Source organism: Epinephelus fuscoguttatus, linkage group LG7, assembly GCF_011397635.1.
Source record: "Epinephelus fuscoguttatus linkage group LG7, E.fuscoguttatus.final_Chr_v1".
Classification (NCBI taxonomy): Eukaryota; Metazoa; Chordata; class Actinopteri; order Perciformes; family Serranidae; genus Epinephelus; species Epinephelus fuscoguttatus.
This window is the reverse complement of record NC_064758.1, coordinates 27,108,497-27,123,294: the sequence shown is the minus strand read 5'-3', so window position 1 is coordinate 27,123,294 and position 14,798 is coordinate 27,108,497. Positions and strand designations below refer to the sequence as shown.

Sequence of the window (14,798 nt, the reverse complement as noted above, 5' to 3'; positions counted from 1 at the left end):
TGCACCAAATGTACATGTATGGAGGAACAAAAGGGCAAACATTCTTCAGCATCAGGATGTGCGTATTTTATTTCTTGGGTTTGGACAGTGCTGATTTTTTATTAAAATCAGATAAAAATGCACATGGAATCAAACATCAGGTGTTGTGCAAATGCATGCCTTAAGGCATGGTACTCTACAGTACAGGAAACAAGCATCAACAGCCATACTGCACTAATGCCCGACAACAGAGACAGTAAGGTTAAGGACAAGTTTGATCAGCTAGAACTGACCATTCTGGAATTAAATCAACCAATTTTAGAACGCAATGCTTTACAAAACCTGTTGGTTCTTACTTCAAATATACTACCTAAAATAATTACACAAGTTCACAAAAAGTAAACATAACCTTTCCTAAAAACAGACGAATGAATGCAGCAGAAATAATGCGTACAGCCCAACAAATGTCCATATAAAATTAGACAGATACATTCAATCCATCTATCAAGAATCAGATTATTCCCATTCTAAACTAATATAAACTAATATCCCACTCTATATTAAAAATGTAGGCCACAAACTTAAATACGAACAAATCATGCAACAACTGAAATTTCATAAATTATATCTTTAAAAATGCATATTCTATCATTAGCAATATTTAACACCTTTGAAACTGAAGTAAGTCCGCTTTATTTAAGGAAATCAATGAATAATTTGGAATGGTGTATTTTGTGTTAATAATATGTAAATCTTAACATGGTCCCAAGGAGCCATTGATTGTTCGCAACAGTTAAAACTTCAGCAGCTGTACGAAACAACATCTAATCACAGTTTAACACGATATAAACAGCAGGGTAGTGAGTAGTTTAGCCTCGGTGTTCAGATCAGAATAGTCTAATTCAGGTGTGACAATGCAAGGCTTAATCACCAGTTTAAATATTATGACTTTCACCATTCCGCGTCAAATGCAGCGGAAGAGTTCAAAAGCAGAAAGGTGGGTCTGGTGCACTGAGGAACATGCACGTGGTGCAAATGGTAGCTTAATGGTGTGGCATCATTACTTTTTCAGTTCTGCCCATTCTTGCAAAGAGTAAAATTGTTCATCATTGATGTCCCGCTCAGTACCTCACAAGCCAAAACCTGGTTCTCACTCAACATTGTGAAAACAGCTTTAAAGCCATTACACTTTTCTATTTATTTCTAACATCCACAAGTAAATCCACTCTAAATATCTTGACTGTATTGCTTTCTTTAAGTGGATCTGGGATGCATCAGATCTGCATTTATGAATACTCCTCACATCTTTATGTCCTGCTCTGTGTAACAGCGGCTGCAGACTTTAACTGATGCCATCAAGGGATGGAAATGCATTTCAAACACTATCTACACCGCAACTGAGCGTTACAAGAGGCTCTGTGAGAGAGCATACCAACATCGGTATGTGAGATGGTGATCCTTTGTAGGTTCTGTACGTCAGCTAAGAAAATCTATCTAAGGATCTATAGCAGATTCCTACAAAATCATCTCAGACAAAGCTGCATGTCTTTATGTTGACTTTTTTTCTGTCAGACACCTGTACTTTGCCATTAACTTATGCTTAGTGTGTTAGGTGATAGGCAGCCTCCTTACTTCCTCACTATCCATCAATCATACAGTGTTAGTATGGGGCAAGGGGGTGCACTACGGCATGTTGGACATAGTGAGGGCGGAGGCATCAGCACTACGGGGGTCTTTCACCCCTATGATGAGGTCATTGGTTCTTCGGGTGCCCTCCACCAACGAGAGAACGTCTCTTCTCTCTACCTTGTGACCTTTAGCCTGCAGCAGCTCCACATCTTCATCCAGAAACTCGGCTGTAGGAGAGAAAGAGGGGGATGATCTGAGGTTAGCCAGAAGAGTGGTTGTTATGTTTATCCAGGAAAAGAAAATAACACTCAAATTGGGTTCACGCAGCCGGTGTAGCAATCACGTTGTGTTCCACTAGTATGTCTGAGATTCTCATTCATGCACTTCACAGTATATTGTGTTTAAAACCAAGCCCACATTCACATCAGAGAGAAGAACATCAGATTATATGTACAGTGTTTCCCAAAGGATTTTTTCCAGCAGCGCTGCTGAAGTCGATGAGTTTTATTTGCACCACCATGAGATATTTAACGCACCCGCTGACAAGAGAAAGGCTTTGAACGCATATTTATACCAAGCGACAACCTCTGGGGCTGAAAATAAAGCCATCACGATAAGTGCAAAAAACTGCAGTTCCTCTAATGGCCACTTGAGGCTGGCTCCAGAAGTGAGTCAATCCCACGTTAAAATGCCCAACTTGACGGCAGAAATAAACATGTTCATAGCCTGGTACAAAAAACAGTTTTGGTCGCTACAACTAATTTCCTCCCTCATGACAACTGTGTGGGGGTGAATTTCTATATAACTCAACCATTTACATTTTATTGAAGCTTAAAATTACGCATAATTAAAGGCAGGTCGCATTGAGTGACAGGCTGTCTGTCCCCTCCCCAGAGCACCAGCCTCTTGCCCAAATATGGTCACTTCTGGCTCCAAAAAAAAACAAGATGGCGATGGCCACAATGTCAAACTTCAGGCTTCACAACGGGAGTCCACAAACCGATGGGTGACATCATGGTAGCTATGCCCATTATTTGCACAGTCTATGATTTGTAAACAGGTGTAGATGCCTAATTATGTTTAATAAAATGCTTCCTTTATGCTTCTTCAAATACTCCTGCACGTGGGGGCAAGCGAAACATTTGACATTTAGTGTTTCAATCAATATTATGACTCTAAAATTGCTTGTAAAAACAACTGATTAATGTTAAGAAAGTATAACAGGTTTAAGTTACCTACGTAAGTAACTTAACAGTCAAATAGGTTTTTGAGTAATAAACTTAAAATCAAGTAAGAACTGTGACGTATGCAGTATGGGGTTCACAGCATTTACAAACATATCCTTGTGATTTTTGCTACTTCCCACTAATATTGCAGAAGAGTGTTCCTTCCACTGCACAGGAAGTCAAGAGAGTATTTCACTGTGCCATGGAAACCCAACACCAGCCACCTTTGTCTCTGACCACAATAGAGGCACTTGCTACCCTCCCAGCTTCTCATCTACTTTGCATTGTGTACACAAAAATGTGATTTGATAACAATGCAAATCCTGTTGCATATTGGAAATGAAGTGAAAAACCAATCTGGGAGCAAACTACACAGTAGATGGACCAGGGAGGAAAAACTCACAGTCAACCAGGAGGGTGTTGGGCTGCAGCTGCGGGTGGAGTCTTCCGTATGCTAGGCTGTCACTCATGTTTTTACGTGAAGACAGAACATTCATCAGCACCTGTGAAGGATCGGAAAACAATAAGATACATAGAATAATACAGAAAGGAAAAAAAATCAACATTGCTGGAATAAAATCAAATTATCAATGTTGTTTTTGATAAATTCCTCCAATGATGAAATAACCTGTGTGATGCCACTGAGAGCTTTCTCTCCATTGGAAGATCCAACAGCTACATATGTGCCACATAACCCCACGGCAGGCCTGACGGCTGTAGGCATCAGAAAGGACATGGGCCTCTTCCCAGGCTGGAGGCTGTTATGCTACGGCAACAGAAAACAAAAACCATGAGGGCTGAGAGCAGCTAGAAGAACTCTTTCAATAAGGCATCAATTAATACCGCAATCAATTATACACAAGAAAGTATGCACAGTTACCGGGTTATGTGATGAACCCTTTGTTTTATTAGGCCAGGAGAAGTCCAGGATCTGGCTGTTCAAGAGGATTCCTGAAGGAGTCACTATCCCGCTGCCAAATGGTTTGTTTAGAGAGCTAAAACAGCAGTAAAAAGAAAATTTTAGTTTTCCAGTGTTGTGAATCCACTCTTAATTGTCACTAGGATGTGCTTAAACAATGTGCAATAGCAGCTCAATTAAAGCATGACATACCTCATGACTGACACAATGTGGTCGTCTGGGCCCATGACCATGACTTGGGCGGCTGCTGCACCCTTCTCCAGGGTATATGATGAAGTGTAATGGCTGATAGGGAAGGCCTGAGAGTCGTTGATCATCTGGCGGAGTAGAGAAGCCTGTGGCTTACTTGGAGATGGGAACAACAAAAGGCAGAGTTAAGGAAAAAAGCCTAATTGTATTAAAATGAATATATACATTAAGTGTTTAAAGACGATACAGGGATGTCTACCTCTGCATCTTGTCGACAATCTCTGTGACAGAAGTGTCATACATGGGGTCTCCCAACCCACTAGCCAGGCCAAGAGCTATCTTTACAGCCTGAGAGAGAAATGCAAAATTAACACTTAAGTAAAACTCCTACTGCACTTGGCACACTGTTACGCTGTACAGCGGTGAAGCAGTTAGCATGTACTACCTCTGCGATCCAGTGGTAGGTGCCGTTCCTGGGCACCTGGCTGGTAATGTTGTAGCCTTCCAGGATGTTAAGAGCAGTGATCAAGGCAACACCTGCATGTGGCGCTGGGGCTGCCATCACTTGGTGTCCTTCAGGAACATCAACAAATCAGACGGTTAAAAATATGGGTATAGTATATCCATTATATAAATGGAACAATGTGAGGAATAAGGAAATTCAATTATACACATAAACAGGATGGGGGTCACGTCTGCTATGTTTGCATTCCTAGGTCAACAACAGCCCATGCTTATGTAAAATACAAAGTATTCAGATGTGAAGGTGTACACCATTCCCTCATTTCAGCCTGTGAAAGTAGACATATCTGACATATTCATATATCATATATGAGCTGGGAGCTGACCTGTATCGCTGACTTATCTTTGTAGGGAGCAGATGAAGTGGTGCAATGTGTTGGATAAAGGGGATAAACAGGGCAAAATTAAGTGTAAGCAATAAAAGGTGGTGAAGTGAGTTACGGTGTTAAGGTTTAAATGAGGAGTTGGGTGGGTCCCTCACAAAAACTAATATGACAACAATTTGGATTTGAAGTGGATGACAAAAGTGTCCTAAATAACTGCTAGAGATGCAGCACTGGCGTTTTGAGCTTAACTTTGTTGGACATTGTGTTTCTATTTATATTTGTCACATGCTTTTAACGCCACAATGGGTAAGGAACGGCTGATTCGTGAAGCTGAACTGAGGAATTACCAATGATACAAAAACCAACATAAGGTGACAGGTGGCTAGAGGAAGATCGTCAAGGAACTAAAATCTTCTATTATGAGGTAAATGACCATTGCTAAAAACATCCTACTTGCTCCTGACAATATTTTGTGTCATTTCCAGTAAGTATAACAATATAAAATGTGTTTTCTGTCTAAAAAGTAAATTTACCAATGCAGGAAGATAGCCAGGAAGCTGCTCACCTATCTTTTAAGTGGTTAAGCTCCCAGACTGATCTCCAGCGCACAGCTAATATTTAGGCCAGCCTCACAAGGGTTGTTTATATGACTTAAGAGAAGTGCATATTTAACACATGGACATACAGCTCCGTCGTATGCAATGTGACATGATAGACGGCTGTTAGAACACTCAGGAGCAGCTGCTGAGTCAAGTGCAACCTCATCCACTCTACCTCTGAACAGGCAGTCCATTCATTTGAATGAGAGAAATACCCCTGAAAATATTTTCTTTTTTATCAATAACTCAGCCTAGTCCGTTTTTCGCTGATGTAAATAGTACATCAAAGACTGACCTTGATAGGTGACCTCTGCTGGTTGCTGTAAGACTGTGCTGTAGTTTGCAAAGTCGTCCTCTGTGAGCACTCCGCCTCTTGCTTGCACCTATTGAAAATGCATCGTTAGTGTAAAGGTGGTGGGTAATATTTGTCCTGTCTTCTGTCACCACTCACAGGGTAATTTCATTGTCAAAAATATTTCAGTCATCTGACCTTTGATGGATACCTGATTATATTCTATGACTTTACCTTCTAGGTCACAAATTTATTCATAGTCAAACAATGCTGAGATGTAAATTGTAATCATTAAACACTAAATCCGATGGTGAGCATGGTATAGAGCATTCCATAATCTGTGACAAGTATGAGGAGACACTAGCTGTGTCTCAATTCAGGGGCTACAGCCTTCGAAGGCTGCATCTGAAGACCAACTGCGTCACATCGGTGTGACTGAGGCTGTCCCATTCCGAAGTTTCCTTCAAATGTGGCCAAGAAATGCAGCCGTCTTTCCAAGAATTTGGCAGATGCAACAGATGAATCCTTCGTGGCCCAGCCTATCCCAAGATACCTTGCGTGCAGGTGACGATTATATATTAAGTTAATGTTGTTAACATTACTATTAGCTAAAGCACACAGCTTAAACAACCTTAATTTAATAAGTTTACCTGAAAAGAATCCTCCATGAGCCTGAAATATATCAAACAGCAGCATCTCCAGCGGTCAATCATCTCCTCAAATACTGAATAAAAAAAAGATATATATATAATAACAATTGCTGGGTCTACGATTTAGGGCTAACTATCTTATTAGCTTACTCCTTCTTCTGTCAAGCGCAACTGCCTGCTAGGTAATAGGAATGCCAACGGGTTAGGGCGAGAACAACTGGTGATGCAAGCAGGTAATCATCCACAGACCAGGCCGTCCTTTTTTGGAGACCATTCGGTTTGGCTGATGCGGTCTTCAAAGGACGAGGGTGACATAGACTGCGAAGGCTGCAGCCCCTGAATTGAGACACAGCTACCGTCCCAAAATCTAAAAACTTTTGGATATTCCCATACAATAAGCAAAACTGTGCCAGAAACTCCCTGAGGGCAGAGCATGCAATTTGGGGATTGTCTGGGTTTTCATCAGAAATAATTTGCGAGCTGTGCAGTAAGTTCTCAAAACAAAATTATAATGTATTTGATGATTTGGACCAGACTCTGACCAAACTAATACCTATGTAATTAAATGATATTTTTTTTTCCCATAAATTGGAAAAAGGCCAAAGACCACACCTTGTGTGTCCACACTTGAGTATTAACTATGTAACTGATGCAACGGTTATTCTTGCCCCCAGGGGATTCCATAAGCACATGAGGTACATGGGATCTGCAAATAGAAGAAAAATTAATTTGCAAATATATTACACTGCCCCTGTATGTCCTGAAAGTATAGATGATTCAGTTGGTTGTTGAGTCTCAAAATAAAGGACAAAGATCATTTACATTAAATGATGGAGAGAAATTCACAGTATGTCTCAGAATATTAAGAATGCAAATGTCACAGCTCTGTCAAGATTACAATCCATTGGCGTGACATCACAAGGTGACCTGTTGTAATGTCTTTCTCTCTTTTCTTACACATTACACTCTCTGTATTTTTATACCGTATTCTTGTTTTACTAAGCACTAATACTCAGCAGTAGTAAGAATATTAACACTCTAAGAGGAGACACAACAACATACACACAGTGACCTTCTGCAGTAGGTACACCAGTACAATATAGTGAAATTCAACACAGCAGCTCTGCCATAAATTCTACCTTTGTAAAGTTTCTGATGTTCCAATTTTGTTGACATGGTCAGAAATGTGGAAATTCATTTTTTATGTTTACTACTGAGGTCATATTTAAAGATATAATATGTTACTTTTCTGCATTAAAATGTCTAAAAAGACTAATTCATATGTTTTGCTGAGTTGTGTACTTACATTATTCCAAACATTTTTGACAATACCCAGAGAAATCTGTATTTTTTTTAAGATTATTTTCAGGCAAATTTTGCCTTTAATGACAGGACAGGCGTAGATAAACAGAGAGCGAGAGAGAGGGGATGACATGCAGCAAAGGGCAGCGAGTCCAAATAAAATCTGGGCTGCTGCAAAAGTTTAAGTCTAAATGGGGCGCACACTCTAGAAGGTGAGCTAGAGGTCGCCCTGAAATGTGTACTTTTAATCGAGGACACAGTCCCTGTCATGTGGTCACCGTCGCCTGTCAGTGGAGTCATATCCCCTTAGAAGCTGCCATAAATTGACTTTTTATCCAGTCATAAGCCAGATGTTTTACAATACACTTTTTAGATCTTGGTTGTTTTAACTGTATGAAGTATTTTAGTTATTAGACATATGAATCTGAAGTTATCAGAGAAACAAGCTGAGCAAATGTTAGCAGCAATGCAGCTCCAGCTCCTGCCGTGTAGAACAGTGTCGAAGAAGCACTGATTTTTGATGTGAAACTGCTTTATTCTGGGCTTTTACCAGCAAATCACTGAGTCCATTTGCTGTGGAGAGGAGGGGACCTCTGCAGATAATTCAGCTCCATGTAAAAATATCCTGAGCATCTGGATGTTTAGTTGTAAGAGTAAAGAGGTGGCATACATTGGCAGGATCTGGGCTAGCAGCCAACCTGGAGAAACACTGATTTGTTACGTGAAACTGTTTCATTCTGTGTTTTTACCAGTTAAAGTCACCTGGTTTGTTTGTTACAGAGAGGAAGACACCTGTGCAGATAATGCAGCTGTCGGTAAAAACCTCCTGAGCACTGAAGCACTTCTAATGGGGGGGTAATGACTGGCATTGCACCATCTTTGTTGTCATTTCGATTCAGAGACCCCATAGCAGCAAACAAATCCATATTCTAAGTTTAAAGGTGGTGTTGTACTGGAGTACATCACACTGTGAGTTGTTTCAAAGCTTTGGCCCTTCCTATTTATATATATGAGGGAGGCAGAATATTAGACACACCTCTCAATATAATCATCTGTACAGGTGTACCTAATAAAGCAGCCACTGAGTATGTAATACATGACACAGTAAAATGCAGTCATTAATTCTGACTGATAAATATTTGGAATCTATGTTTTTAATCTATATTTTGGAATCACAGACACAAAGACACAAAGACAATTCTGCCATCTGAAACCTGAACATCTGAAATATTTGATCAATCACTAAAATAAGAGCAATGCGAAGAACTAATGATTAAATAAAACCAAATCTGACTTCATTTTAACGATTTTTATATAACAGGGACTAAAAGTGGCTCCCCGTGGATCTATGCAGAATTCATGACTACTTATATAATCAGAGACAGGGTGAGGGAAAAAAAAAACATTCTTCCTTACTGCTGCTGCCATTTCCTGCGTCAGGTTTCCACTGTAGAACTCTGATATCCCCTTTACTGCGACAGCATCTAAGATGGCTGCTAAATCAAGACGCCTGGTGAACAGCCCGGAGAGGGGAGCCTGGCCGTTGGGGAGGAACAAATCCCGAAATGCATCCGACACATTTTGGTCCTTAACTTTAGCCAGAGCTTCAGCTATGGAGAGAGACATGAAGAGAGAGAGAGGAAAGGCAGCGGATGAGATCACAACCACTGTTCATATTACTTCACCTCATGTTGTGAGAGAATTCTGCAGTCTTTTAATCGCGGCATCACTAGTGACGGTGACTTCGCAACGTGACGCTATACGCACCTAGGTCATGAGTCACATTGAATCCGTTTCTGGCCACGTCTGCTGCCATGGTAACCACATCCTTCCATGGCATTCTGGGGGAATTTAATGGTCATGACAGATTGGCTTAGTTTGGAGATGTTTAAAACTCATATACAGTTCTGCTCATAAAGGATGAGTGATCAGGGGAAACAAATTTCTTTTACACTTAATGGGATTCAAATTAAAGTAAAAGACATCACAAAATGGCACAGTAACAAAACACAGCATTAAAGAAAATACTGAGATGGTCCCCGTTCAAAAGTTTGCATATTCTTAGTTCTTAATAGTATGTATTGTGGGTTTAGCATCAACGACAGCTTGCGGTTAGGGATGTATCGGCACCGTTCACGTTATTTTTACAAAATCGGAATCGGTAATAAAAGATCGGAGGAATCAAAACAACAAAAATGGCCAGGTTTTTCATCTATGTTGTTCATTGTTGCCTCCGCTTTCCGATGTATTGTAACCGAGTGTCCTGGGTTTGCCTAACTAAGTGCAGCTAATGAGCAATAAACGGACAGGAGTCAAGACAACAGGTTCAGCGGCCACCGCTTCTCTCTCTATTCCGAGCAACACAGCCACACCTAACGGCAGAACCTCGCCTACCACAGCCCTACGGCAACTCTGGAGGGACAACTTGTTTACAATTCAGAATTTGTTTACATTTTGTGCTGCTGAACCACCGATAAGCTTTTGGATACTATTTAAATAAATAATAAACCTTATGGGACAACTTGGATGCATTCTTTTCTTTTCTTTCTTAATGCTTTGCAAAGTATCGGATCGGACTTGGTGTCAAAATAAAGGACTCGGTATCGGATCAGATGCAAAAAAAAAATGTGATCGGGACATCCCTACTTGCGGTCTTTTGTAACAGTTGTGGAAAAGGCCCTGTATATTCTCAGGTGGTTAAGCTGCCCATTCTTCTGGCCAAAAAGCCTCTAGGTCCCATAAACTATTGGGAATTCTTGGATGAACTATAAGTTTGAGATCTTCCCAAAGTGGCTCAATGGGACTGAGGTCAGGAGACCTTCACTTTTTGCTGCTGTAGCCACTGAAAGGTCGACTTACGATACGATACGATATACCTCGCTTTGTGTTGTCATCATTGTCATTTTGGAAGGTCCAAGTGCGTCCCATGTGGAGCTTCCAGACTTATAAATGTATGTTCTTCCCCATTTTTTTCTGCTTCATTTACTCTGGAATTAAGTTTGACTACCACCCCCCAGTGGGGTTGGTGCACTTTTCTTCATTGACCTTGTTGTCTTCTCTAACATACGTGGGATCTGTGGTCGTGAACAAAAGGTTAATTTTTGGTCTCATCCCTCCAAATGATTTTGTTCCAGAGGTTTTGAGGCTTGTTTAGGTGCTGTTTGGCATATTGTAAGTGAGCCCCAGGAGTATGTAAATTTATGAACACAACTGTATACACTCATTACACCTCATTTTCAAGGAGATTATTGTGCCATAGTAATAATCCACAGAACTTTCGCTTGACACGATAGAGCATGTTAGTCAGCTCTGTAACATCCTCCTACCAGCTGCAGTATCATGATAATTACACAGCATCAGAGTAATAGCAGCCCAACACAACCCCCAAACAACGTCTTTTCTTTTAACGCAGCTGGTGATGCTTTCACTATGGAGAGCCTACATCTTTTGCTCTCAGAGCTGACGTAAATATAAGCCTTTGCGATTCTTGTCTTGGAATAACTTGTCAAAACGGAGGAAAATAATAGATGAGGTTATATTTATAGTAGGCGTTTGAAAAATGGGAGTGCCATAAAATGAAACAATAATAAAGGAAGGAATGTGGAAAATCAGCACGAGGACAGTGACTACATGGCATGGCATGTGGAATGATTAAAGAAATAAAAATAGTAATACATGATGAGTACCGTACCTGCCGTAGAGCTGGTGTGCCTGATGCATGCCACTGAGCATGCCTGGTACTGCCACCAGCAGGCCAGGCTGACGTGCAAAAGCAAGAACAGGGTGCACACATTAATCACATTATAAAACAATAGCAATACGATTGTGTTCTGCTCTTATACTCAACATCTCGCTTACATTTAGATCAAGATTCGGCTGCAGCATATCCTCATGGATGGCAGATGGTGCCGTCTCTCTGAAGTCGATGACCCTCGTCTCGTTTTTACGAATGTCGTGCACCAACATAACTCCACCGCTGAACACCAACAGAGCATAAAGTATTTTAAGGTTCTGCGTTCAACTGAGTCCAAGGATGTCAGAAGGTTAGTGAGATTAATATGTTTCTGCCACTCACCCTCCAATACCAGACGTGTGAGGGTGAACAATCCCCAAACAGAGGGCAGCGGTGATGGCAGCGTCAACGCTGGACCCGTGCTTCCCCAAAACGTCAAAGCCAAGAGATGTACACTGTGCCACATCTGTCACCACTGCCCCTTGGTTAAAGACCTTGCAAGAAACACGAGAACAAAGCGGGAAGATACGATTCGTCAATATGCCTTTGAAGTGACTTGAGTCTGTGTGGAAGGATACCTGGTGGAGTATGAACTCGTGATCCCGTAATCACCTCTAATTATATGAGCAAAGCAACACTAATCCAACATGGCTTCAAAAGTACAACTGCAGGTCACACACATACCTGTGGGTCTCCAAAGTAGATCTGCATGATGAGAGCTACAGTGACTCCTGTGGCGAAGGTGAGACAAGCTGTGATGATGACCGTCAGTCCGTCTCGCTGACAGGCACATTCTTCGGTAAAGGGGTCTCTAGTCGTCTCCCGCAGGGACGCCATATCGTGGCTGGCCAGGTCGGAAGCTGAGGAGGGGAGACGCTGGAGGCGAGCCGACTTCAGAAACAGATCTGGGTCTGGGACAAAAAACACAAACCAAAAGGCTTGGATTGAACAGGAAGGAGCAATATGTTCTGTTCCCTTACACCAAACGCTATTGTAAATTGAGTCAGTTTACAGTGGCCATGCTTACTGGGAAACATAAGAAAACATGTCTGGATTCTGCATGCATACAACTACTATTTAAACATATAAACATTTCAATAATTTGTATACAAAAAGGATGGAATAGCTTCATGTTTCACATATGATATTAAATTTAAATGTATTAAACAAAACACAACATTCAGGGATATGACCTTGGGCCTTGGGAAGCTGACATTTTTTGCTATTTCTTGACATTTAACAGACTAAACGATTTATCGAGGGAATAAACTGGCAAGTAACTGATCAAAAATAATTAATAGCTGAAGTCCTTGTTCAGATTAAACCTTTAGGAATGATGAGCAGTGACTAAAAAGACAACGCCGCTTCCTGAATACACATCTGGAAACCTAAACACACTTAACAACTCTGGAAGGTAGATCTTGCAGTAAAACTGTGTCCGACCTAGCTGACTTACCTGTGTCTTGCTCACTCAGGACGTTGTCCTCATCTTTGCGAGATTTCAGGGTGTTTTCCCCTGACAGCGCGTCGTCCTCTGGCAGCCTGGGGAAGCTGGTGATGCTCATGTAGTCCACTGGAGAGTAGGCACTCCCCAGGGTTGTCTCCGGGTTGACATCTTTATCCACCACACACCCACTTGGGTACCCTGCCACAATTTCCGGAGCAGGGCTGTGCATGGCTGCTGTTGATCCTATAGTTAACCTACCTTTATCTCTAGGGTGTGTGAAGGAGTCAGAGCAGGATATTCATATTTCACATTTGTTCCTTGTCTGGGATGGTTCCTTGCACACCTGCTACTGTCATCCAGATGAAAAAATCCCTGTAATACGCCTTTATGGACCACTAGTGTTGCTGTGGTGCTGAAGAATTACTTCATCTTCTTGAACAGGCTCTTTAATATCCCAGTATATCACAATCCCAGCACAGGGGTTTGTAGGAAGGGTATGATAAGAACACACAGACACACTTCCACTTCTTAGGGAATGTTTCTGATAGGCCAAGACACGGGTGTGTTGCTCCGATGATGATGCATTTTCCCAGTCATGCAGGCTGCCACCTGCAGAAGATGATAAAACATGTCGCTCAACAAATTCCTGCCAGGTAATTTCCTTCGAGAAGCATATTTGTCTGAGCCGTATGAGAGGTTGCGTCCTTCAGGTGTTAAACTTGCACGGTCACTGCACTGTGTCAACACAGCCAACCGCAAACACAAACGTGAGACGGAATATCTGCGTCTATCTGTCTGTCTTTGGCGCAGAAAATACATACAATTAACATATTTTACGTTTTAAAAACGACAGAATTGATACGGTTTACAACACAAACACAAAGCCTACCACCCCAAAGCGCTAACCTGCGTTTGCCGTTTGCTCACGAGCACGCGCTGACACAAGCTAACATCTCCCCGTTAATTCCGCCTCGGCTACAAACGGCTAAAAGTGACGTCAGCGTTACTTACCGTTGTCGGGAAATAGGTGTAGTCACATAGAAAGCATCCTTAGCGGTGTTATTTTACTTCTTATTAATTTGAAGATGGCAGGTGAGGGCGAGATGAGTACGGCTCCCCGTCACCAAGCCTACTGGGGCTCCTGAATCACGACACCAACCGGCACGGAAGTTAGCTTCACGTTACTAGGTCTTGGAAAAACCGGTGCGACTCGTCAGGGGAATTGTCCAACTGGTGTTTAAGCACATAGTTTTGCTGTGGCCCGAGGACAGTAGCAGCTGGGGTTAATTTAACTCCATAACTCACTTGGAAATATTCTTAAATTGCACGTATTTACAAAGAAGATGTTGGCTGTTGGCTGCACCAATATCAGACTAACTTCACAATAGAAGGCGTTGTGCACACACTGCATGTCATCCCAGCTGATGACCTGACCTTTGCTGCACAGGTGCTTCAACCCATTTACAGTATTATGACAGTACATGATGAGAACACCATCCCAGAAGCCTTCCAGCGCTCTCTGCTGAGTCTTTTATTACTGTAGAAACGGACAGACAGCTTAAAGCGAGTCTGCAAAACACCTGCTGCAGTTACAAACGTCCTGTCCCTCCCACAAAGTATTTTCTTTCCTCCTAATTTCACCTGCATATTATTAACAGTCTCAACTGACATGCGTGTGATAGCACCCCGCCCTTGCTTAGTCTACACGGGCTGCTGTTTACTTTCCATCACCACACCCCTCTGTACACCTCTTCCCTTTTTTTGCATGGGCCTACTGTAAACAAATGCTGTTTTTACACCTTCATTATGTAAGGTGGACAGCACAATACATGTACTTTACTTAAGTGCTACCATTTTCTGAAACTTCTACTTTACTCCAGCTTACTTTGTATTTTACTTGACCTAATAATGTTTTTTTTGACCCCACTACTTGACAGCTGTAGGCACTTTGGCCAGTTTATATACTATCATTTGCTGTTTAAAAT

General features: G+C 41.6%; 1 protein-coding gene across 1 annotated transcript; it reads right to left on the bottom strand.

Annotated features, from left to right (window-relative positions):
• Positions 1–51: 51 nt before the first annotated feature.
• Positions 52–14,000, bottom strand: LOC125892150 (glutathione hydrolase 7). The gene is made up of 16 exons (XM_049581942.1): positions 13,825–14,000; positions 12,823–13,422; positions 12,051–12,277; positions 11,709–11,860; positions 11,492–11,609; positions 11,325–11,392; positions 9,401–9,474; positions 9,050–9,243; positions 5,685–5,772; positions 4,388–4,515; positions 4,202–4,290; positions 3,946–4,098; positions 3,715–3,829; positions 3,463–3,600; positions 3,238–3,337; positions 52–1,835 (listed from the first exon to the last, which is right to left on the bottom strand). The coding sequence occupies exons 2-16, from the start codon at positions 13,040–13,042 to the stop codon at positions 1,663–1,665; spliced, it is 2,037 nt and encodes a 678-aa protein (XP_049437899.1). The 5' UTR covers positions 13,043–13,422; positions 13,825–14,000; the 3' UTR covers positions 52–1,662.
• Between the last annotated feature and the right edge of the window lie 798 nt (positions 14,001–14,798).

What these genes read in the sequence shown, in the direction of transcription:
- LOC125892150 (XM_049581942.1), bottom strand. Translation starts at nt 13,042, where the DNA reads ATGCACAGCCCTGCTCCGGAAATTGTGGCAGGGTACCCAAGTGGGTGT. An exon ending in AGCAGAGGTCACCTATCAAG is followed by an intron (nt 4,516 to 5,684) that starts GTCAGTCTTTGA and finishes ATGTTCCTGAAG; the next exon opens with GACACCAAGTGATGGCAGCC. An exon ending in CAACACCCTCCTGGTTGACT is followed by an intron (nt 1,836 to 3,237) that starts GTGAGTTTTTCC and finishes TCTCTCCTACAG; the next exon opens with CCGAGTTTCTGGATGAAGAT.